Below are 24,912 nucleotides of genomic sequence, written 5' to 3'. Positions count from 1 at the left end.
TTTATATGACTTTAGTGTAATGCCAAAACCAGGATATTGATATTATTACAATACTGTTAACTAGACTACAGACCTTTTTCAGTTTTCTACCCCTTTTCCTTCCATCAAGTGTGCATGGTGTGTAGTTCTGTATCATTTGATCTCATGTGTAAATTTGTCTAAGCGCTACCACAGTCAGAATACAGAACTGCCCCATTCCCACAGCAGAACTCCCTGTGTTACCTCATTTATTTAGCATAACATCTTTAAGTGCATCCAGGGTGTTCCATATATCAATACTGTATTCCTTTGTATTGCTGTCTAATAGTCCATGGTCTAGAAGTACTGGAGTATGTTTAACCATCCACCTGTGGAAAGACATTTGGGTCATTTCCACCTTGGGCTTTTACAGATAAAGGTGTTATGAACATCCATTTGCAAGTTTTTTTTTATTAACATAAGATTTCATTTCTCTGGGATAAATGCTCAAAAGTATAATTGCTGGATCATATGGAAAGTGCCTGTTTGGTTTTACAAACTGGCAGACAGCTTTCCAGGACAGCTGTACCATTTTACATTCCGAGCAGCAATGAATGAGAGACCCAGTTATTCCCTAGCCTCACCAGTACTTGGTGTTATTGTCTTTTATTTTAGCCATTCCAAAACATACATAATGATATTTCATTATGGTTTTAATTTGTAGATCCCTAGGGGCTAATAATGTTGAACATCTTTGGGGGGGGGAACTTTTTTTTTTAACTTTGCCTTTATAGTTGGAAGCTCAAGAAAGTTAACAATGGCAAAAGAGATAACATATTAAGGAAAAAGATGATGGAGGAGAGACATTGAAGAAATCCAACTGTTTCCTTTATTAGAAAACAAAGAGATTTATAAGGATTTATAAGGATTGTATTCTAAAGACACATTTGTGAATTTGTATTTGTTGACTTGTAGGGAATGAATACATAGTGCCTGTGACTTTGAGGTAGATTAGCAATGACATTTGGATAAATTCTAAAAGCTATGCTATTTTTATAACTGTGCTATATGAACCATTTCAGTAGAAATATCAGCTTTACAACTTCTCGCCTAAAGATTATCCATCTTTTTTCACCCATGTAGTACTAAAATGCAAACAGATGAAACTAGTGCTTCTGTGAAATAAGAAGAAAGCTGGTCTCTTCAAACGTGGTATTTGGTAACTAAAATTACCTCACGTTGGAAACGATTTGCAGTACTCTTGCTGATAACCATGCTGTGGGGTCTGTACCTCTAACACACCTCCTCCTCAGAGCACTTTCCATTCTTCAGGTAGTTTCCATCAGGAGCAGAGGACAAGAAAGAAATCCCTCTGGCCCTGGTTATTTTCTTTCTGTCCTGCTCCTCTGACTCAGGCATGTTAGGGCAGGTTGATGCAGAATGCAAGCCAGCCTCCCCAATGCACAGTGTGCTATGCAATCGTGAGTACAAATTCTACAAGGCATACACATCCAACATCTACAGGTAACATACACAATATGACATGATATACACATCCAACAGTTTTTCCTCATTGCTTGACATAATTCTCAGGCCTTTCTGGGTCTTCTCTTTGTCAATTTTCAGTAGGTTATGAGTTAAATAAATACAGAGAAAGGCTGGGTAGTTTGTACCTTATTATGTCTACATTTTAAGCCATATGAGTAGACTTGTGCTACAGATGTGTTTATTAATTTAAAAATGCCAATGCTCCAGCAAGGGGCTGGAGATACAACTCCTGACCAGACCCAAGCCCTGCTGTGGGACAGTGGGCATCTATGTTACCAGGTAGGATACAATATAGTAGTGTGATGAAGAAAGTATGTGTTGCTTAGTGGAGACAGGAGAGAGGTACCACTCCTCCCCAGGGGTCATGTACCCATAGTATCATAGTCAAGAAATTATGATACATGAAAGAAAATCACTAAACTTCTTATTTGTAGCCAACTTGCATTTCCACCAGTGCAGATGAGCTCAGAGACAAAACCCACCTATGCACATTAGAAACAGGTCCATGGGCTTGAGTTTACGATTACAAGCTCAGCTTTAAGACTGTAACTCATTCTTTACCCTTGCTATTTTTATCTTTCCCTGGTGCAGGACTGAGGCAGTTTGTGACTATTCCAGAGATATTTTAAAGTACATTGAAAAAGCAAAGCTTTTAAAGCATACAAAGTTCTTACCCTTAAAGGGAATATGATATTCTGAATGTCTTTCGGATTTCTTAGATCTGGACTTTTTATTCTCATGATTGTAGAAATAACTTAAATATGTAGCAGTTCAAATCTAAATATTTGATTGAGCACTGCAGGTTATCTGTCAGCCTTTTATCCTGAGAGAGAATATAAGCCCTTGGTTATCATCAAAGGAACATACAAAAACTATCTTCAGCCTCTCCTTAGTTCCATTACTATGCCCATCCCTAAGCCTGTCTTTGTTTTTTTTTTTTTTAAGATTTTATTTATTTATCCATGAGAGACACAGAGAGAGGCAGAGACATAGGCAGAGGGAGAAGCAGGCTCCCTGCAGGGAGCCCAATGCAGGACTTGATCCCGGGACTCCAGGATCATGATCTGAACCAAAGGCAGATGCTCAACCACTGAGCCACCCAGGCATCCCCTGTCTTTTTTTTTTTTTTTTTTTGAGATTTTATTTATTCATTTGAGAGAGAAAGGAATAGAGAGCATGAGCAGGGGACTGGGACAGATGCAGAGAGACAAACAGACTTGCTGCTGAGCAGGAAGCCCAATGTGGGACTCGATCTTGGGACCCCAGGATCATGACCTGAGCTGAAGTCAGATGTTTAACTGACTGAGCCACCCAGGTGCCCCCCCCCCCACCAGCCTGTCTTTAAGTGTGTTCTATAGAACCGCCTTCTACATAAGAAAGCATTTATATTCTACCTCCATTGACTCAAAGCCCATGGGCTGCTCCCCCAGATGCCAGAGGTAAAGCCATTGGAAAGGAAGAGGAGCACCTCTCTCCCTCCTTTCCACTGTACTCTGTAACAACCGTGCTTGGAGGACAGGAAAACATGCCCTGGATCCAGTCTTGACTCTGTTTCTTTATCTTCACTTTTCTTATGGTCACTGTCATTTTCTACTTTTCATGATAGTTTTTTTTTTTTTTACATACTTCCTCCCTCCTGCCTATCTGTAAGGACTTGAAGGTGGGACTTGTGTACCTGGTACACAGTAAGCACTGAATAAATTTCTGGTGCTTGAATAAATGAACAAACAGTTCATCTTTGTTTCCTTCACAAGGTCATGTATACATAGATGCCAAAAATGTATGAAATATTTGAATAAGTAAGTTAATAAATGAAAGGATGAATTTCTAAAGGTGAGTTGTATATGGGGTAAGACAACACAGTGACCTTTAGTAGTTTTATCATCAGTAAGCTCATTTATTCACACAGGACTCAGATATGGAATTCTAAACACCTTTTGAGTATTCTACTATGCTCTGGGGATGTAAGGATGATGAAAAACTGTCCCAGCTCTCAGGAAGCTCAAGTGTTATAGGCATTGCCCCGATACAGATTCAGTAATGGTATACTTAGATGTTCAAGACATCTACACCTTCTTTATATCCTATAGTTTATCAAATATTTCTAGTGAACCTTCCCCGAAAATGCCCACAAACTGGCTGAATAGCAGTAGGTAGAGGGAAAGGTCTGATCTGATATAAAAATTACTAATTTCTTCCAGTTACAAATTTTCTATGGAGAGTTCAGCAGCTTTTGGACAAATGCTCAGCCTCTCAGAAGTCCCTTCCTCCATACTCACTTCTGAGATGGTGTGTGGGTGGGTCTGTAGTGTGACCTTGGGGCTATGTTGGTCCTTTGGCTGCTCTCCACTGTAGGACAATCCTCCTGTTGTTGGGTGTGCACTTGCTGGATATGGAGCTCCTGCCCCATTCTGGGCCTGGCGCTCTGATGTTCACTCTGCCACCCGTGGTCTCCCTCTCCTTGCTGACTGGCCCTCTGATGCTCCTTGATGCTGTGGCCTCCAGGTATTTGTTGGCACCTGCCACTTGGAACCCCTTACCCAACCCCAGGTAAGCCAGCCTGCACCCCTTTGCAGAGCACTCAGACGTCTGGCAAACAGGAGCCAAAAAGGATTCTGGGGAACTAGAGTGCTCTCTGCCAATGATACTTTACCTCTCATTGTTCTCTGATGTGGCCTCTTCAGGTTGGTGTGGCCATCCCAAAAGGAAACCAGCACTTTGCTTGCTTCCTCTCTATCTAGCCTTCTCTCTCCCCTGGGACTTTAATCCAGAGAGGGCACCTCTGGGCACACGTGACTCAGCGCTCACTTCTCCGATGTTAATTTCCTTTTCTCTTCCCACAGTCCATGGTGGGAGAGACAAACATGTCCCTCCATCTTCTCTCTAGCATGGACTTCCTTGTGTCACATCCTCCTTCCAGGACACCAGGCATCCTGGTTGGGTCCTTAGGTAGGAAAGAGCAACCTCCCACATTCTGGAAGACACTCTGATGTCATTCGCAATATTAATTCTTGATATGGTGGAAGAAGAATTACAGAATTTATCCCTTCTCTGTCATTGAAGCTGGCTCTAGACCTTTCTTTATTGAAGAAGTCAGGATAGGCAGCTTGGTGTTTGAAAGCTGATGAATGACCTCTCTGTTCTATAAAGGACCTAAGACATGTTCTCTTTTTCCTCATGGCTCCATTTAATGGGTAGAAGGCTGTATGGGGCATGATTGAACGGATGGGAAATTGAATTTCCAAAAAACTTTATCCTGTTTTTCTGGAAGACAGATGTATACACAGATTTCAGTGTAGAGTGAACAGTAATAAAATGTAGCTATATTACAGAGAGGAGGGGCTGAATCCACAATGACAGAAAGGACTCTCCAGAGTAGACATTTGGTGGGATCTATAAACCTAGACTTTACTGACAGCGTGAATCCCACAGCAAGGCAGGGCCACTTGGTTCCCTGGTTATTGTCAGCTCCAATGGCTCATGTAGACAGGTTATAAATAAGTGAGATCCCCTTGTACATTTGCTTTCTGTCTGAACATCAGTTTTCCTGCTTCTAAGAATTTAGAAAACCTGCCTTCTGGTGTGGTCCTAGGTATGCAAATGTAACATCAGGTGCAGTGGTCCTTGTTTCCCCGCAGCCTGAGGCAAAAATAGTGGCACAAACAATAGCACATCATATTGTTCTGATCCTGCCACCACCTCCAACACCTTCCTCAGTCAAGTTCCTCCGTCCTTCCTGTAGGTGGAACTTTCACTGGTCTTCCAGCATTCCCAGACTTGTCTGAGATCGGTGTGACAGTTAGTCAGCCAAGCTAGGACACCCACTCCTATAGCCATGCCTCCAACATGTGGTAGGTGCTCAAAAGATACCAGCTCCCTTTTATTCACATATTTTCCACTTGGTGTGTTCTTTCCATTGATCCAATTTAGGAAAAAAATTAAAAAGACACCTGTCACCCAAACCAGTCCATCCTCTCACACACTCTCACTCTTGGACAGCAAATTGGCAATGAAAAATTGTACAGTTGCGTACAAACTGATGTAGGTGGAAGACCTTGCTTGAGACACAAGGCAAATGTTAGGAAACCCACATTCCAATTAGCTTTGCCACTGATTGATTACTGTGTTACCTCATGTAAGACCATTTGCCAGTCAATAGAGGTGAAATCTCATAAAGATTAATGAGATCGCTCCTGGTTCCAAACAAAATTCTTCCAGCCCACTCTGTTTGGGAGTGAAAATATCAAGGGAAATTGCACAAGCAAATACGGTAGTGTCCTACTTGGAATCATGTTTTCACAGTACCAGGGGCTAAACAAACCTTAAAACCATGGAATGCTGTTGCTGAACATGTAAAAAAATCAAGGAAATTTTCTTCTGTGGTACAGATGCACCATCTTTTTTTTTTTTTTTTTTGCAACGAACATGTTCCTGAAATACCGTTTCCAAATAAATTTTTGAAAATGATTTATATTTTTAACACACTGGGAAATGTACAAGGTATTTCTTATAAATGATTTCTTAGAAACCATTTTGAACCATGAACAGTAACTATATTTGTTTCTATAGGTATTCTTTCTATACACTGAGTTTGTGAAAGACAAAACACTCCTTAGTCCAATACTATACTGCACACAAGGATTTATATTTTCAGAGTTAGTGGCCAAAATGCCTAGCCTGGTGTATTTGGTGGATAAGAGTGAACAGGGCAGAGGGAAGATACAGGTGGCCCAGACTTGGATATCCCAAGGTCTGTCTCTGTACTCCACAGATTAATCTGTTAACTGCTGACTGCCTTACACCTTCCAAATATACATGCCCTCTACAGAATACAATCAGTGAAATTATGGGCAAATGGACACGTTTAGTCAGTGTTCCCATTCATGTAAGTAGGGACTTGCAAGTAGATTTAGTGAGCACCTCTAAATGTGTGTGTGTGTCTGTATATGCAAAAGGGAAAAAGAGAGATGGAGAAAATGAGACTGAGACAGAAAGCATAGTATTAAAAACAAAATCTTCTAATGTCCAAGTAAATAAAATTTCAAAACTCAAAGTTTTCTTTACTTTGGAAATTTATGACTTCTAAGTCTTAATAGAAACTAACTAATTAAATGTTTGAAAGTCAGAATGTTCCAGTATGATTCAGTAGTTCTACTACTGGGCATCTACCCAAAGAAAACAAAAACATTGATTTGAAAAGATATATGCATCATTATGTTCACCACAGCATTATTTACCATAGCCACAATATAGAAGTGATGTAAGTGTCTATCAATAGGTGAATAGATAAAGAAGATGTGATACACACACACACACACACACACACACGAACACTGGAATATTACCCATAAAAAAGTGAGATCTTGCTACCTGCGACATGTACGGATCTCAAGGGTATTATGCTAAGTGAAATAAGTCAGACAGAGAAAGACAAATACTATGTGCTTTCATTTATATGTGGAACCTAAAATACAAAAAAAAAAAAAAAAAAGCAAATAAAAAAAAAACCCAGAACCAGAATCATAAATACAGAGAACCAACCAGTGGTTGCCAAAGGGGAGGAGGTTGGGTGATGGGTTAAATAGGTAAAGAGGATTGAGAGATACAAAATTCCAGTTATAAAATAAATAAGTCACAGGATTAAAAGTATAGACTGGGGATATAGTCAATAATATTGTAATAATGTTGTATGGTGACTATACTTACTGGAGTGAGCTTTATGTATAGAATTGTACTTTATGTATAGAATATGATTCACTGTGTTGTACACTTAAAAGTAATTTAAGGATGTTTATCAGCTATACTTAATTAGAAAAAAAAAAAAGTATTCCTTGGGGCACCTGGGTGGCTTAGTGGGTTGAGCATCTGCCTTGGGCTCAGGTCATGATCCTGGGGTCCTGGGATCAAGCCTTGCATCAGGCTCTCTGTACAGTGGGGAGCCCGCTTCTCCTTCTCCCTCTGCCTGCTGCTCCCCCTGCTTGTACTCCCTCTCTTGCTGTCAAATAAATAAAATCTTTTAAAAAAAAAGTGTTCCAATTAGCAATGCTTTAAAATCCTGCCAATTAAGGTATGCTCATTGCCCAAATGTGTTCATTTGGCCTTTAAGTGATTTTTATACATATGAAATCTTTTGATAGAAGTTTAATCATGTTTTTATTTCAAATCATCCTCTCTGCCTTTCTCTAAGCAAAATTCTATAAATAACATTATTGATAATTTCTCATAGTTTTCTCCAGGTAATTAACTTCCCTGGTTTCTTGGAACATTAAAGATTATTAATAAAATAAAAGAGAGAGTAAAAGATTTTATGTATTGGTTAACAAGAGTTGAGAATTTTTTAAACCAGTGATCTAGTTTGGGTTCATTTAAAAAACAATCCTATATCCTATAAAGGATTTAATTAGGGGATACAATATGAAAAGATAATGGACTTGAAAAGAGCTAGTTTGTAAGAAGTAGCTTCCCTAATTAGACAGTGTAACATGAGAATTAAGAGTCAGCAAACGCCAAATGGTTTCATTAGAAATGTCTTCCTATATAAGAATTCTCTTTCTTTTCAAATAAAAATGTCCTTGAAGTAATAATAATATTTTACTGTATAAGTTATAAACAAAGGAGTTTAGTAAACATAGCCAAATTTATACTTTCAAATTAATATTATTCTTCAAAGGGCTTCTTATTGTACACTTATTTAGATGTGTCTACCATTGTTCAAAATATTGTAGAATTTCCTTCACATCTTCAGAGCCAATTTTAAGTCATGCAAATTTCTTTATAATTTATCCTTCCTTTAGATCCCAAAAATATTATCTAGCTTAATCCAGCATTTGTGTTCTTTCCAAAATATAAAACCTACTCTCGAAGAATGAGCAGTTACTTCCACTAAGGATATTCCAGTGAGAGCTCTCAAGGTGATTTCAGAAAGTTCAAAATGTTTTTGAGCAATGAGAACTTCATTAAAATACACCCGTGACCTTCTAGCGTGACTACCTTGAATGACACCCATGTCCAGATCGAGCAAATTCCAATATGTTAAAGAAGATTAGATATGTAAACACCTGCACACCCTGTTCAATAAGTGGCAGTTTTCTTTCCCTTAAAAAAAAAAATCCTCCTTATTGTCAAGGCACACCTTTAATTATGTATGAACATAGCTATAGTATGCAAAACGATGGCCCTCCAAAGATGTCAGTGTTCTAATCCCCATAATATGATACTTTATTAGACAAAGGGACTCTCAGATGTGATTAAATTAATGAAGCTAAAATGAGGAAATTATCCTAGATTATCTGAGTGACTTCAAATATAATCACAAAGGTCCTTTGAATAGAAGAGCCAGAGTCAGCATGGGAGAAGATGTGGCTATGGAAGCAGAGATCAGAGTCAGAGAGATACCTGAATTTTCTACCCTCCCGGCTTTGAAGATGGAGGAAGGAGGCACAAACCAGGGAATGCAGGTGTCCCTAGAAGCTGAAAAAGACAAAAAAGGAGATTCCCCCCACCGAGAGCTACCAGAAAGTACACAACTCTGTGAACACCTTGATTTTAGGACATCTGACCTCCAGAACTGTACAATAATGAATTTGTATTGTTTGAAGCCACTAAGTTTGTGGTCATTTGTTACAGCAGCACTAGGAAACTAATACAGTTGAAGACAGTATTTAATTCGCCCCCCAGCCCAGGTAGATTTGAAGGTTCTGACCTTTTGAGGGCCTTCAAAAGGAACCAGGAACACAGGGGTAGAAGAACAAGCTTCCCTGGTTTGTCTGTGTTGGTGTTTCCATTCCTTGAGAAAATGATTCTCCCCAAGATCGATTTCCCCTCTGTGGCCACTAAGATGCCAATGCTCCCAGTGCCGCCTACGTGGACTCCTTAGAGGGCCACTTTGGTGATGTCTGCCATGGATAAAACATACAGGAAAACACTCCTGCATCATGACTGGTTGCCTTTACAGAAGTGCTCATTTGGATTCAATCACTACACAAAATTCACCTGTAGTAAGTGCTTAAAGTAGGAGGGTGTACTTGCACTATAAAAAAGAAAAAACGTGCATAACCTACTGACCTTAGCAATACTTTTGAAGGGATGTGTTTGTTAATAAAACATAAATCAGTAAAAGTCTCCAAGGTGCCTTAAGACACTCCTAAGTAAATAAATAAATAAAATATTTAAAAAGGGTTTGTTTGGGACACTCAATTGGTTGAGCGCCCCACTCTTGGTTTCGTCAGGTTATGATCTCAAAGTCAAGAGATGGAGCCCTGTATCAAGCTCCCAAGCTAATGGGGAGTCTGCTTCTTTCTCTCTCTCCTCCTCTGCCTCCCCCTGCTTAAGCATGCTTTCTCTCTCTCTCTCTCTTTTTACTTTTTTTCTCTCTCATTAATTAATTAATTAATTAATTAATTAATTAAATCTTTTTTTTAAAAAAGCTTCTAGGACTTTTTAAGACTTAGACCATGAGAATTCATAAACACCAACGTATAAGAAAATAGCAGGAATTATTTCTGTCCTCCTTCCTGTCCTCCCTCTTATTTAGATCTTCTGGGTCAAGGGCCATTTCCAAATCAAGATCCCTTGAACAGAAACACAGAATGTAGCTGAGCATTTTCTGGAGCCGTCAAGTGGGGGCCTCTGTGGTCACTTTAGGAGTTGTGACACCCTCTGGGCCAGAGAATGAATATAGGAAGTAGGAACTGCACAGAGCGCTCACCTTCAGCTCCTTTGGCCAAAGTCATCTCAATAAGCAGCTTGAGGGAATACTAGTTACCTCAGTGACAGCAAATCTCCATGAATGGTTCAGAGAAGCAGAAATTTTTCATCATTCAGCATCTTTTACCTGCCAGACAATGAGATAAGCACCTCTGGACCTTGCTCAGACGTCACCTTCTCAATGAGTCTTTCCCTGACCACACTGTTTAAAATCGCAATCTCCTGCTCTACCCGGCACTCCCTCCCCTCTCCCCTGCTTTATTTTTCTCCATGGTTTTTATCTCCATTGGCATACTATATATTTGATTTGATTGTCACTTCCTACATAAGATTACAAACTCCATAAAGGTAGGGAAATTTTTATCATTACCTAGATTTCTTATTTCCTAGGATAGTGCCAGGCACCTAGTAGATGCTCCGCAAATACTTTTTAGTGAATTAATAAAATATTTAAGGGGCCCTACTGTGTACCAAGCATCATCTAGCTCTTCAGAATGTAAAACTGAATGCAAGGAGGAGAAAAATTCCTTTCTTTATAAAAGGTAATTGGGTTTCACCATAGTAAGTACAATTTGGTGATACTAAGATCAATGAGAGCCCCTGAAGGGGCACTTAATTTGGATTTAAGAAGCCAAAGAGGGCTTCCTGGAGGAAGTGTTGTCTCAACTGAGTTCTGAAAGATAAGTCTGAGTGGTCCAGGCAAGTGGTAGTGAGAGAGATGGACATGGGAACTCCAGGCAGAAGGAACAGCAGGTGCAAAGAAATGAGTCAAGAAGAACCCATGATACATTAAAGGAACTAAAAATGCTTCTACTTGGAGTTTGAAGGAGGAATGGTCAAAGAAGAGAATGAAGGGGCAGCTGATGACAGATCACAAAGGGACTTATAAACCATGTTAAGGATTTGGGCTTAATCCTGAGAGTTTCTAGAATAGCAATGATATGATGAAATTTGCAAGTTAAAGAGTTCATTTGCATGGCCTGATAAGGAAGGGGCAGACAGAAGGGGGCAAGTAAAGAGGTTCTAGAGAAAGATAGGTGCCTAAAATGACAGGATCCAGTGACTTATTTGATGTGTGGGTAAAGAAGGATCAATCCATGTTTTATTCACCCATATGTGTAACAAATATTTATTGAGCATAATGCTATATACCTTTCTATGAGTTCTAGACATAGAACGTAAAGAAGATCATGTTCTTGCCCTCATGAAGCTTCTCTTCCAAGTTATACTTAGTTTTAATTTCCTCCTCTCCCATCAGAACATGAGGAAGTGAGCTGTGCAAAGATTTGAGGAAGAGAGTTTTAAGCAAAGGGAACAGTATAAGGGTGGAGGCCCTGTGCATGGCATGTTCTAGACACAGAAAGAGTGAGTGAAGTTACTGGCAGTAAGAGATGCCACTAAAGAAGGAGGTAGGGGCTAGATTACATAAGACTAGTATATATTATTTTATATAAAACTATTACATAAGATCAAGGAAAGCAGTTTGGATTTGTTCTAAGAAAAACCATTAGAATGTGCAGAGCAGCTGCTTGATTTGTCCTAATTGGTATCTTTGGATCACTGTGGCTGCTGGCTGCTCGTGGAGAGTTTACTCTAGAGGAGCAAGAGTGGCCGTGGTGAGACAGTTAGGACATCACTAAGTGAAGGATGTGATGACTTGAACCCACATGCTAACTGTGGAGGTGGCTAGAGCTGTGGGATACATTTATAAGATAAAGCCAATGGGATTTTCCGAGGATTTGTATAGGAGAGGTTTGAGAGAAAAAGAAGAGTTGGGAATGATTCCTTGGTTATTGGCCTGAGCCACTGGGTGAAATGAGGAACATGGGGGAAGAGCAAATGTGGAGCAGAAAATCAAGATTCTGCTTTGACCACATAGGCTTGGGCTTCCTGTTAGACATCCAGGCAGAGCTTGCTACAGGTGGCTGGGGATATGTATCTGGAGGTCAGGAGAGAGGTAGGAGCTAGGAGTATTAATTTGGAATCATTTTCAAATAGATGGCACTGAAAGTTATGCTCTGATTACATCACCCATGTGGTGAGAATGGAGAAGAGAATGGAAACTGAAAGCTGAGCCCTGAGACCTGGGGCTCCATCAGAGACTGGAGGGAAAGTAGGCTAAGGAGAGGCCGCTGTGGTAAGAGGAGAACCAGAAAAATGTGATGGACCCTGGAAGCAAGTCAAGGAAGTGTTTAAAGAGGGAAGGCGTGACCCCTGGATGTCAGGGTTCAGGGTTCAAACCTGAGCAACTATGTCTCCAGTAGTCCCATTAAGTTGGGAAAGAACCACGTGAGGAGGAACAGTTTGGAGACAAGGATATGAGTTATGTTTGAGCCATGCTGAACTGTAGGTATTTTTGGTACATGCACACCAGATCAGCAGACCCTGGAGTTTAAGAGACAGGTCCAAATTTGAGATGTAGATTTGAAAGCCAACAGTGGAGAGATGATTTTTAAAGCCAAAACTGTGGATGACATCATTCGGGGTAAGTGTGGAGAGATGAGAAGACACACTATGGCAAAGTCCCAAAAGCACAGCATATATTGAGAAACTAGAGTGGATCCAGGAGCCCACAGCCCAGGAATTCATAAAGGAGTCTGACAGGGAGGCTTAAAAGATGAAGTGATGGACGGGGAGCCTGGCAGGTAAGAGCACCAGCAGGAAGGAGTGTCAGATGCTGCGCTGAGTAAAATAAGGATTAACATGTCTCTGCTGGGTTCAAAAACAAGGAGTATATTTTTGAGCAGTTTTGATGGTGCTTGGGATACAGAACCCAGATTGCACTGAGAGGCTGAATGAAGCTGAGGGAGATGGAAGCAGCGGCTGAATGCAACTCTTTTCAAGAAGTTTGGCAGGAAAGGAAGTAAGAGGTGGGTGACAGCCAGAGAATGGCATATGGAGAATATGAAAATGAGAGTGCCAAGGACTGAGCCCTCAGATATGACAACTTTGAGGGACAAAAAGAACAAAATGAGTCCACCCCCCCCAAAAAAAAACAGAAACAAACAAAACCAGAAGGAAGAGCCAGAGAGAAAAGAGGAAAGAAAAAAGATATAAATCAGGGGAAGAGAGAATTCAATGGGAAAAAGGTATTAGTAATGCCAACTGCTGCAGAAGGTTTAGTCAAAAACAGCAGCACAATGTAGCTTTGGTGATCATGGCAAAGAGAAGTGTCAGCATTACTGTATCTTGAGGAATGAATGGGGCCAAGATACTAGAGGCAGTGACTGTAAATTAAACTTTCCGGAAGCTGGCTATGAAGAGGGGAAAATAAATAGCTACAGAGAAATTGGACATCAAGGATTAAATCAGCATTTGCTATTTATTTGCTATCTAGCAAGGGAAAATAGCCCAACAGAGAAGAAGGGATCAAGAGGGATGTGGGATAGATGCTGGAAGCAAAGTCCCTTGGGGAGTAGACTGGGATGGTCCAAAAGAACAGAGGACAGAATCACCTTCAGGGCAGACAAGTTCTAGGGGAAAAATGGCTGTGAAGTTCAGGAAAGAAATGTGTGTTCATTGGCATCTGTCCACCTGGACCAAGATGTAGAATGTCTTGTTCACTTTGGTATCTGCTGCATCTGTACCAATGCTGAATATGCAGTGGGCATTCAATAAACACCTGCTGAATAAATAAATAAGTGACAAGTAGAAGGCAGTGAAAATCTGATTTCATCTTTTTTTTTAATAAAACCTGGAATAGTTGAGTTAAACCTAGAAATAGAGCCCCCAAAAGTACAAGATGTTCTCCTGTAGGTTTTGAAATTGTTTCTCCCTGCTGTTTTAATGCTGGGAGGAATCAAAAGTAATGCAAAATTAATGTTGAATTAATATTTCATCAGAAAACTTTCATTTCCTTCAATATGTGCTTTGAAATGTGTGCTTTCTTTAATGTTATTGTCGATGTTCTTATGTTCGATGAATTTTATAAATAAGAAATACAAGTTAGTAGTGCTTGGTTGACGTAAGGCAACCACCTCTCCAAAAACACTCAAAGTAGCCACACGGTATCAGAGGCCCATGGCTAAGACCAAATTATTCTAATTCCTTTTTATTCCTTCGATGAAAATGCTGGATATGTAAGAAAAAAAATTAGGTGTGCGATTGTCTTCCTGGGAAGAGGTATTATGTTACAAAGTGGATGTTGATGAATGGATGTTTTCAGCAAAATAGAACCATAGTTTATGCTGTAATGATTGGAAAGGCAGCAGTCTCCATTCTTATGGTATGATTCTAATTCTCGTATACTTTTTCTTATAATCTGCACCTTATTTAATATAGAAAAATGCAGGCAACCAGTGATTATTTTTTCAATGCTCTGAAATACTCTGAGTTCTCTCAGTGTAAGAAAGAGCACACAAGGGACACCTGGGTGGCTCAACAGTTGAGCCTCTGCCTTTGGCCCAGGGTGTGATCCCAAAGTCTAGGGATTGAGTCCCACATTGGGCTTCCCGCAGGGAGCCTGCTTCTCCCTCTGCCTATGTCTCTGCTTCTCTCCCTGTCTCTCATGAATAAATAAATGAGTATCTTTAAAAATAGAAAAGAAAGAAAGAAAGAAAGAAAGAAAGAAAGAAAGAAAGAAAGAAAGAAAGAAAGAAAAAGAGCATACAAGCTTACTAGATTGAGTTGAGGCTGACCCAACGTAGGCCATGTTATAACCGGTCAGTCACCTGACCTTGACTGCTTACACTCACTTTGTATAAGAAGAGTGGGAGACCTGGGATCACCTCTGGCTCTGACACTTACTACTGTGTGACTTAAACTAAGTTACCTATTATCTTCAGTACTCTGTTCTAGCATCTGTAAAATGGGAAACATAAGAAGTTAGCATTCTGCATATTACGTGATAGACATTCAGTAAATGTACCTCCTTGCTCTCTACTTTTAAAATCTGGTTTACTGACAATCAGAGCTTGTTTTTAAACCTGCTGAAAGTGCTAGTGATGCTCACCCAGAAAGAATTTGTCCTCTGGAACAGCTCTGCTCTCACCTGAGGCAGATTTCCCTGTAGCAGAGCTAGAGAGTGTGTGTCTCCTAATTATCTGTCTTCCAGTGGTCACCTAGATTTCTGGGTACTTGTCCCAGATTTTCAGTGCATGGTAATGTCTTTTTCTTCTTTCTTTCTTTCTCTTTCTTTCTTTCTTTCTTTCTTTCTTTCTTTCTTTCTTTCTTTCTTTCTTTCTTTCTTTCTTTCTTTCTTTCTTCTTTTTCTGTCTGTCTGTCTGTCTTTGAGAGTTGAAGCCAAAGAAGCAAAGTGAATATATTTCAACAACTAGGAAGTTCTGATGGACAGGCACAAGGGGATATAGAAGGCTCACACGTTTAAATCCTTACCAGTAGTAACAAGAGAAGTAGTTTGGTGAAAATCTTTCTCTAAGTCCTGGAAATAGGACATTTCCTGGAAAATGGCTGTCACATAACCAGCACAATGACACATTTTATTAGTTTGGCTCTATTGGGCAACATGATGGAAACATGGCTTCCTCCAATATGAATATTTTAAGACAATAAAACCTAAACATTAAGTCCTACGGTATGAGGTTGGTGTGGGTGGAGGTGTTATGAATAGAATAACTCCAAGAGGAAAAAATATACGGAGAGGTGGAGGGAATGAGGTTGTCTACTAGGAAAGTCTGTTCCTGATGAAAGATATTCCCAGTTGGATTTTCAGATGCCTCTGGGATGGGTACATGTCCAGGCCACTGAATTAAAGTGGTTCTTGATTGCATATGAATGTGCATTTCCCAAATTATATTCCACTCTCTTCAGCTGGACTGTCTGCCAAAAAAGGACTTTTGTTGTGTCTGTGATAGTGAAGATTGTCCTTTTTAAATATCTTTCCCTGTGAATGCTTCAGTTTTACTCACCGGAGATGAATTTCTAATATATATCACTTTTAGTAACACGGGAGAATTGCCAATTAGAAGCAAGAGGAGGGAACTTAGGGAAATGTTCTCTTGCCTGGAATCACCTACTAGTTGCCTCAGGTTTAGCCTCTGACAGCTGGGCCATGTGAGGGGAGCTTTTTCCCTGTGAATAGCCGGAGGGGAGCGCTAATGAGGAGCTCAAGGCTGGCGGAGGAGTCTCTTTTTGGCAGACAATTAGAAAGAGGGATGAGATCACCTCCTCATTATGCTCTACTGGAATGGGAGCAGTTGGGTAGCGGGTTTTTTGTTTTGTTCAATTTTTTTACAAACCATCTGCTTCTCTTGAGAAAGACTGATCTGACTCTTGTAGGTTTTTTACACTCTCATAACATGTGTTGTTGTATATATTTTGAAAGCAGTATATACTCAAGAGAGGGAATTTGGAAACCACAGAGGATTTAGGCAGTGGGGTTGTGACGATTCAGTTATTTCATCCAATGACCATTGTTAACATTTTATTCTTATAGATTCTGATTTTCTCCTTCTAGAGATTTTTATGACTGATATTATGATATATAGATCTTTCATCAAGCTATGAACATTCATGTGAACATATGTGTCAGCCAAACCAAGCATGGTATAGAAGAAGGAGGAGGAACCCTTCTTTTCCCCTGATACCATTGAGGCCCAGGGGAATATCCATTCCCTTCCAAACACTGAGAGAATGGAAGAAAACTCTCCTTTTCCTCCATTTCTTCTTCCTTCATCCCAAAGAGGAAATAGCTAATTCAATATCCAGTGGGGAACTTTACCACTTGGGAGGGGGTTGTTATGTCTTAATAGGAAAGAAAAAGGAGGGCAGCCCTGGTGGCGCAGCGATTTAGTGCCAGGGTGTGATCCTGGAGACCCAGGATCGAGTCCCGCGTGGGGCTCCCTGCATGGAGCCTGCTTCTCCCTCTGCCTGTGTCTCTGCCTCTCTCTCTCTCTGTGTGTGTGTCTCTCATGAATAAATAAATAAAATCTTAAAAAAAAAAAAGGGGGGGGGGAAGAAAAATGAGGAAAAAAATTCATCCAAGTGTTTCATTTCTGCCTGCCTTATGGGTTGGTAAGACCATTGCTCGAAGGACCCCTGAGACAGAGGCCTCAGTTTGATGACTGTTTTCCCCAGTCTATCTGCCTGGGGAAAAGAAAGACTAGGCTAAGTTAAAACCGAAGTGGGAAGTAGGAGGCAACACTGTCTTCTGCAAACCAGATCTAATGTTAATACAGCTGGCATCTGATTCTGCTTGGTTCTTTGGGTCTCTTAGGTGACCAAGTGGAATTATCAACTTCCAACCAGTTTGACCTAGAAAAATAGCCAGTCCAAGTGGATCAAGGTACTATTTTGTGCCAGATAGAATCTGGAAGAGAGAAGTGGTTGGAACCACAAATATGCAACATTAAAGAAAACAGTACCAGTAGCTTTTTAGCCACAAAAGACAGCCTCTAAATATAGACATTTTATCAGAGTGACTCAGTTTTTCTGAAGATATTTAAGGCCCATAAGTTGGAGCTAAAGGACAAGCTATGTTGAGTCTTTTAAGTCTGTAAGAACAAAATGGAAAGGCTAGGGAGATTTCCTGAAATGCCTGTTTTTTATTTGCAGAGCAATTTTCCCATCCAGGTTCCCTACACTGCTTTGTCATCTTCATCATGTTACAAAACTTGTAAGCACAAAAATCAGAAAACATAAAATAGCATGATAGGCTAACTTTTTATCACCCTTATGATGCTCTGGTGTTTGTTCCTTTTCATAAATTAAAGTAACTCTTTGAGAGGGATAAATCTAAATCACAAATTTGATCTTTTAGAAGAAATCACTTCTCATGGGAAGAAGTAGTCTCCTGGTCTTTTGCTGTGCTTCTAAACAAAGTTACTCATTCTTTTTTTTTTTGAAATAAAATGAATTTTGTTTGTACTTTGGATTAATTTGGTGAAACTGTATAACTAACTCAAAGAAATTACAATATCCTAAAATGCACCATTTACTCTACGTGCTATTTGACTGTCTACCTTTTCTCTTTTGATTAAAATAAAAATACTAGAAGTGCCTGTGTGGCTCAGTCAGTTGATTGGCCAACTCTTGATTTTGGTTCAGGTCATGATCTCATAGTCCTGGGATTGAGTCCCACATCAGGCTTTGTGCTCAGCAGGGAGTCTACTTGAGGATTGTCTCTCCCTCCGCCCCTTCATCAACTTGCATGCACCTCTTTCTCTCTCTCTTTCTATCTCTCTCTATGAAATAAATCTTGAAACAAACAAAAATACTCTACCATACTTATCTGAAATCAATGTCACAGTGCCCTTTTTAAAAAGTATAATTTATCTCCAACTGATATTTTCCAGCAACCATAATAAATGCAGATATCTAAATTCAAAATTTCATTTAAAGCTCTGTAAGAGTTTGGAAAATGATATGGATTTGCCCCAAAAGGCTTAGATCAATATTACCCAAAGTCCAAGAACAAATGTAGGAGATATTGGGCCCTTTTGCATTAAGCATATTTTTCTGGATTTAGTCTAATAAAACTTGAATTTCTTCATCTACCATACCAAAGGAAGTCTCTTGTCTAGATGTTTTATTGGAAGTACAAACTGTATAAAGATGAGATAGAACTAGAGAGACAGAGAGAGAGGATGCAGTAATCCCATGGGAAGTGTGATATTGGCAGGCCACTATGGTATATCATACCACAAGTGAGGTTGTTGTACTTTGCATGGCTATGAGATATGTCATGGGGGTAGGATTTATATTATTATTTCCCTTATTTAATAATTTTGCATTAATTTTGAGTGTCCTGTAGCACAATTACATTTAACCAACACAATCTTATAATAACCTGCTGGTGATTGTACAGTGGGATTCTACGTAAGTCAGCAGTGTATCATCATAATCATCCAAGTGTCAGTTGGCCTCAACTAGTCCTGTAGCGGCTCTGAGTTCTACCACTTAAGTTTATTCACAAAGAATTGTAGAGCTATAGACACATATCAACTAAATATACACACAGATAAAGACATAAACATATCAAATAAAGTTGAAGGGATAAAATTCGTATTTTGTACAAGAAATAAATTAGATAAAATTAGTAGAATGACAAGCAAGAAAGTCATGGAAGCAGCAAAATTAGGGACAGAGTAAAGCCAGAAAAAGTTCATTTTTTTAAAAATTCAGCAATAATTTACTGGGCATCTACTAAATCCAGGTTCTGGGATTTAGAAAACATACCACATTTAGAAAATACAGTGAAAGAGGAATGACCATGTTAGAGGAGGAGGGGGACATACAAGTGAGCATGAAAACTCAGATTGGCTGTGTCTGATCCAGAGAGAGGTGGTCTGGGAAGTGTTGGCAAATGGAGTTAGCCTAAGAAGGAAGAGAGAAGCTTGAGGGAGTATTGGCAAGAAGTGGGGTTTGGGGTGTGTGTGTGTGTGTGTGTGTGTGTTTAGAAGAGAGCATAACCAAGTGTGATTGAAGACTGCAGGGAAAGATCCAATGGTAAGATATTGACTGAATCTGAAAAAGACAGAGAGGGAGAAAGAGGAACAAAAAGTTGAATGATGCTGCAAGCCTCCATTGTGTACTTTTTTTTAAAAAGTAATGTTGACTTGCATTGTTCTAAAAGCAATGCCAACACAGACTTTTTTTAAAAGTTATTATTAAATAACTCTTGGAAGCTGCACTTGAACTCTGCAGAGTATAGGAGTCCAGACACTAGTATTTTAGCCCCAACTCTGGGACTAACTTGATTTATTATTGGAGACTCAGTTTCCTTCCCTATAAAATGGACATAATCATAACTCCCTTCAAGTGCTATTTTTGGAGATAAAGTAAAAATGATGTGTTTTGCAAACTATAAATTTACAATAAATAAATACAAACTATATATAAATACAAACAATAAATAACATTTGCAATCTACTGTAAATGTTATTTAAAGCTACCAAATTTAAATAATCCTGGAGCTATCACCTTGGCTTCAGAGAATGTACCCCTGCCATTGAACATGGTATGCCTCAGTGCCTCCATCAATAAAATGAGACAACTTGGGATTGTAGACCTCTCTGGCAGGTAGTGTCTAAAGACTAATGACGTGGCAAAATTAGTTTAAATCTTTAGGAGAAAAAAGATGTAAATCTACGGTTGTAATGAACATTTTTCTTTCCATAGCAGTATTAATGCTTTGAGATTTTTCAGAGCATAAGAAGAATGAAATCTTTCCATTTGCAACAAATGGGGCTAGAGAGTATAATGCTAAGCAAAATATGTCAGTCAGAGAAAGACAAAGACATATGTTTTACTCATATGTGGAATTTAAGAAATGAAACAAATGAGCAAAGAGAAAAAGAGAGAGGCAAACCAGGAATCCAACTCTTGGTTACCAGAGGGGAGATGAATGGGAGGATGGGTTAAATGGGTGATAGGGACTCAAGAATACCCTTGCTGTGATGAGTGTTGATATATGGAAGTATTGAATCACTGTATTGTACATCTGAAACTAATACAACGCTGTATGTTAACTAATTGCAATTTAAATAAAACCTTTAAAAAATGAATACACAGAAAAGGGAAAATAGATAATTATGAAATAACATTCATTTGTTTATTTTTTGGTCTCGATATTTTATCATTTCTCTTTGGATATAGAAATATATGCAAAGAAAGGTAAATCTAACTAAGGTTAATGACAGAATCAGAAGGGCTTTTCTTCTTTGTCTTTTTTAACAGTCCCAGTTGTGGGCATCTGTTACCATGCTTCGCTCTCTTTTATTTACTCCAACGACCACTTTACTAAGGAGTTAAGCCAGCAGAAAACTATTGGAAAATTATTTTGTCAGTATGTTTCATGCTATATGACCACAGGGGAAAGGCTGGAGCCAAAAATCACTTAAAAGTAATAGCTTGTTTACTAACAGAAGCTCCCAAATGCTTATTTTCTTCTGTAGTTACAGATGCAGTGATGAGACCTCTACTTGTGGCAATTCCTATCATTGACCTTCATTAAAATATTGTTTTAAAAAAACCAAACAAACCATGACAGGACTCCCCATGACAGGACTCCCACTGATACCAATGGTTTTGAGTGACCTTGAGCATATCACTTCATCTCTTGAAACTTCTGAGTCCCCAGCTTTTCATAAAGGGGGTAGACAAAGTCTACTTGATTCAAAACTGAGGGGCACTTATAAATGTATATGAGCATTTTTTTAGTGGCCAGTGCCCAACGATGCATAATGCCCTGCAGAGAGCATGGGGCAATCCTGCACAAAGCACCCCTCCCCTCCCCCCATTCAAACTGCCAGCAGCAGGGATCCCTGGGTGGCGCAGCAGTTTGGTGCCTGCCTTTGGCCCAGGGCCTGGTCCTGGAGACCCGGGATCGAATCCCACGTCGGGCTCCCGGTGCATGGGGCCTGCTTCTCCCTCTGCCTGTGTCTCTGCCTCTCTCTCTCTCTCTCTCTCTCTGTGACTATCATAAATAAATAAAAAATTTAAAAAAAAATTTTTAAAAAAATAAAAGTCACTGGAAAAATGCAGAGACGCTTTAAAAAAAAAAAAAAAAAAAAACTGCCAGCAGCAGCCTGAATTAGCACTGACGACTCTGCCTATAATCAGTGATACTAAGTCAAGTATCTGCCCATTCATTAATTCATTCAACCACCCATTATTGATCCCCTACTGTAGGCTGGGCACCAAGCTTCCCTAGCTGAATATTCCAGAAACCTTGGCTTGAATCGTATCCTTCTTTAGCCTTTCCCCTTCCTTTTAAAGAGTTTATTCATCCACAGGACCACCTGACAGGTATGAATAAGGATTTTGCAGCTCAGCCCATGAAAGGACTGGATCCTAGGACTCATCCAGTGCTTTGGGGTCTCTAATGACATTGAGAACCAAAAAGGTCCACTCAGTCCTCCCCAAAGTTGGAATGATGACCACCTGGTTTGCTTTTAATAATTCAGAAATGGAAGCCTTCAGCTCCACGGACCAAGGGCTTCCACCTAGACAGTGAAATCCAAATTGTGGAGCATGTAGCTAATATTCAACTGTTGATTCAATCATTTCTCATCGTTAAAACAAAACACCAACTGTTTTATGCCAAGTGAACAATTTTCACTGGCAAACTCAAATTTCCTAATATACTTAAATGGCATTTGAGGCCAGCTGTACTAACTGCCTTAGAGCATTTTATCATATCAAGTAGGATCATTAACTTGCTAATTAACTGTGCAGTGAGTAACCCTGTGCTATCATGCAGTCCTAGCAGCCACCACCCAAATACATAGTCCCTCTGGGAGTGCTGTGACCTCTAGACTCAGACCCCAGCCATCATGCTGTTAGTCAGCATTCACATGGCCCTTCATCACCTGTTGTCTCACAGCACCCCAGGGAAAGCTTACGATTCTGATTGCTTGTGTTGCAAAGGAGACCAATGCACAGAGAATCGTGAAAGTCCTACAGATAAGAAAAAACTTTTGGGATGAGGGGATTCTGAGTACTGTTTACAATCCCAGAAGTCATGCTGATGGTCAGGCATGCTTTATAAATACACAAACATTTTTAATTTAAACTTTAATGAATCTTGGATATTACTGATCATTAAAAATCCTGTATGTACTGGTTCAGCCACTATCATTGGCTACTTCTCCTGAACACAGCAGGGTCTGAGTACTAAGAATGTAGTCCTGCTCTCATAGACCTCTGGTCACTTGGGGAAGTCAGACATCGTGCCAGTAATTCAGTACTCATTACCTATTATTGCAATTGACACTATAAAGGACACAGAACACAAGGAAAGCATTGATGGACCTGACCTAGCCTGGAGACCCAAGAGGCTTCCTTGAGAGAGCAGTATATAAGTGCAGGCCTGAAGGAAAAGGAGGCAGGAGTTCAGGAATTCAGGTGAGACATTCTAGATAGAGCAGGGTGCATGATTGAAGACCCTGAGGCAGAAAGGAAAGACTGACTCCAGGTAGGAGAGGATGCCAGCTTCGTTCAGGTGGCAAAAATGGGAGAGGGTGGCATGAATGGATATGGGGTGTTTAGAGGATGGAATTGATGGAACTTAGTGCCAACAGGATGTAGGGAATAAGAGTGGAGGCTTATACTGGCCTGCATCTGACTGCTGGGTGGTAAAGTTACTTGTTTAGGATTCTAACAGAGGCATGGTACTGGGCAATGGGTCAGGATCACCAGTTTCTCATTTGGTACATAGAATTTGAAGTCCAGTGGTACATAGTTTGTCTAGTGGAGACATGGAGTATCCAAAGGTCACTGTATCTTAATAGGGTGTAGTAGAAACAACCTGTTCTGTGGAGCACAGAGCCTGTGTTTGGAAGCATGGCTATAGACCAGCATTGAGGCTCTTGTAATGTATAAAATGTGTTCTCATGTGTCATGTCTAAGCTTCACAGTGATCTTTGGGGGAAGTCAGTGGGTAATTATCTTCATTATACTAGCAGGAAATTGAGGCTTCCTGAGTTTGTGATCTGCCTATGGTCACACAACTATAAGCAAGGATTTGGTACTCAAATTCAAATCTTTGACTCCAGGCACAAAGGTCTCATTTCACCACCTTCACTTGCCACATGATTGGGGCCAACTCTCTATGGACTCCTGGGGCTTCCATGTCAGGTGGAATCTCACTATTAGCACAAAATACGTAAGAAGTGAAATCAAGGATTTTTTTTCTATACTCTGTTTATTCTTCCTCTCTCTCTCTTTTACTCTTTTTTACAATAGTATTTTTAAAATTGTAAACTTGAGAGTCATATTTGTGTTTAAGGCTAGAGCATATATTTTTACAAGCAGTGAGAAGACAGTTGTCTGGAAGAAATTAAGTTAAACTTTTGTCTAAATTCTAATAATTTATAAAACATAAGACCTCAGCCTTCTTGCCTCCCATCCCCAGATTTACTCCTAAAATAGTAGAACCATCTACAGTGGCTCAGTGTATCCTCCCCTCCTGCGAGCTTTTCCTGTGGAGTCTGGGCACTGGGGCAGGAGACTTCACTACCAGCCTTATCCTATCCATTGGCCTTCTCCCCTTTCCCTCAAAGCTTGGGAGATGTTTCAGTAAATTTAGTTTGTGCTTGTTTCAGAATCTGTTTAACTGAATCAGTTCTGGGTCTACACAGAAACTCGGGTTCAGGGAAGTACCTTCTCTACAGGGCTAAGTTATTTTTCTTTATCACATGGAAAGCTTCCCCCTGAACCTCCTGCTTCTGTTTACCTCCCTCTTTCCCTATAGCTCTTGGACTGCTTTGTAATCCCGGTGGTGATTTTGCTGTCCTGGTTCTTCCTGCTGATCCGGTACAAGGCTGTGCATTTCCTCGGCATCGTGGTCTGCATCCTGGGCATGGGCTGCATGGCAGGAGCGGATGTGCTTGTGGGAAGGCATCAGGGAGCAGGTGAGTCCCTAGCTGTTCACCACCATGGTGGGGTAGAAACAGCAAACTTGGTCTTCCCAGTGTCTGCATCTTACTCCTGTTTGTTCCTCAACACCTAGTATAGTGGTGCATAGAAGGTGCTTCATCCATGTTTTCTGAGTGAATGGAGGAAGCAAAATACAAACTGACTGCCCTTTCTACATGTATTCAGAAACATTCAGATGGTGTTTAAAACTGAGGGTCAGGACCCATTTGGAGGATATTTTGGAGGCCATTGCTCCTGGACTAAACCAGCTGGTCAGTGATCCTCTCCTGGACCACAGTGGCCTTCCCCACACCCCACCCTCAAACTCTTGCTTTCTCAAGTCAGAGAAAGACTGAGCTTTCAAACCACTGGATGGAGGTTGGT

At 40.1% G+C, this 24,912-nt stretch overlaps 1 protein-coding gene across 2 annotated transcripts in view; it reads left to right on the top strand.

Moving 5' to 3' along the window:
- The window catches only part of SLC35F1 (solute carrier family 35 member F1), a 381,287-nt gene that overhangs the window by 314,785 nt on the left and 41,590 nt on the right, over positions 1-24,912 (top strand). For both annotated transcript variants that reach the window (XM_072765394.1, XM_072765396.1), the window contains exon 4: positions 24,365-24,524. In XM_072765394.1, coding sequence (XP_072621495.1) covers positions 24,365-24,524 — 160 coding nt within the window. The remainder of the gene's footprint in view (positions 1-24,364; positions 24,525-24,912) is intronic.

The sequence above is a fragment of the Vulpes vulpes genome, chromosome 1, assembly GCF_048418805.1.
Source record: "Vulpes vulpes isolate BD-2025 chromosome 1, VulVul3, whole genome shotgun sequence".
NCBI classification, from domain to species: Eukaryota; Metazoa; Chordata; class Mammalia; order Carnivora; family Canidae; genus Vulpes; species Vulpes vulpes.
This window is presented reverse-complemented; position numbering and strand designations above follow the sequence as displayed.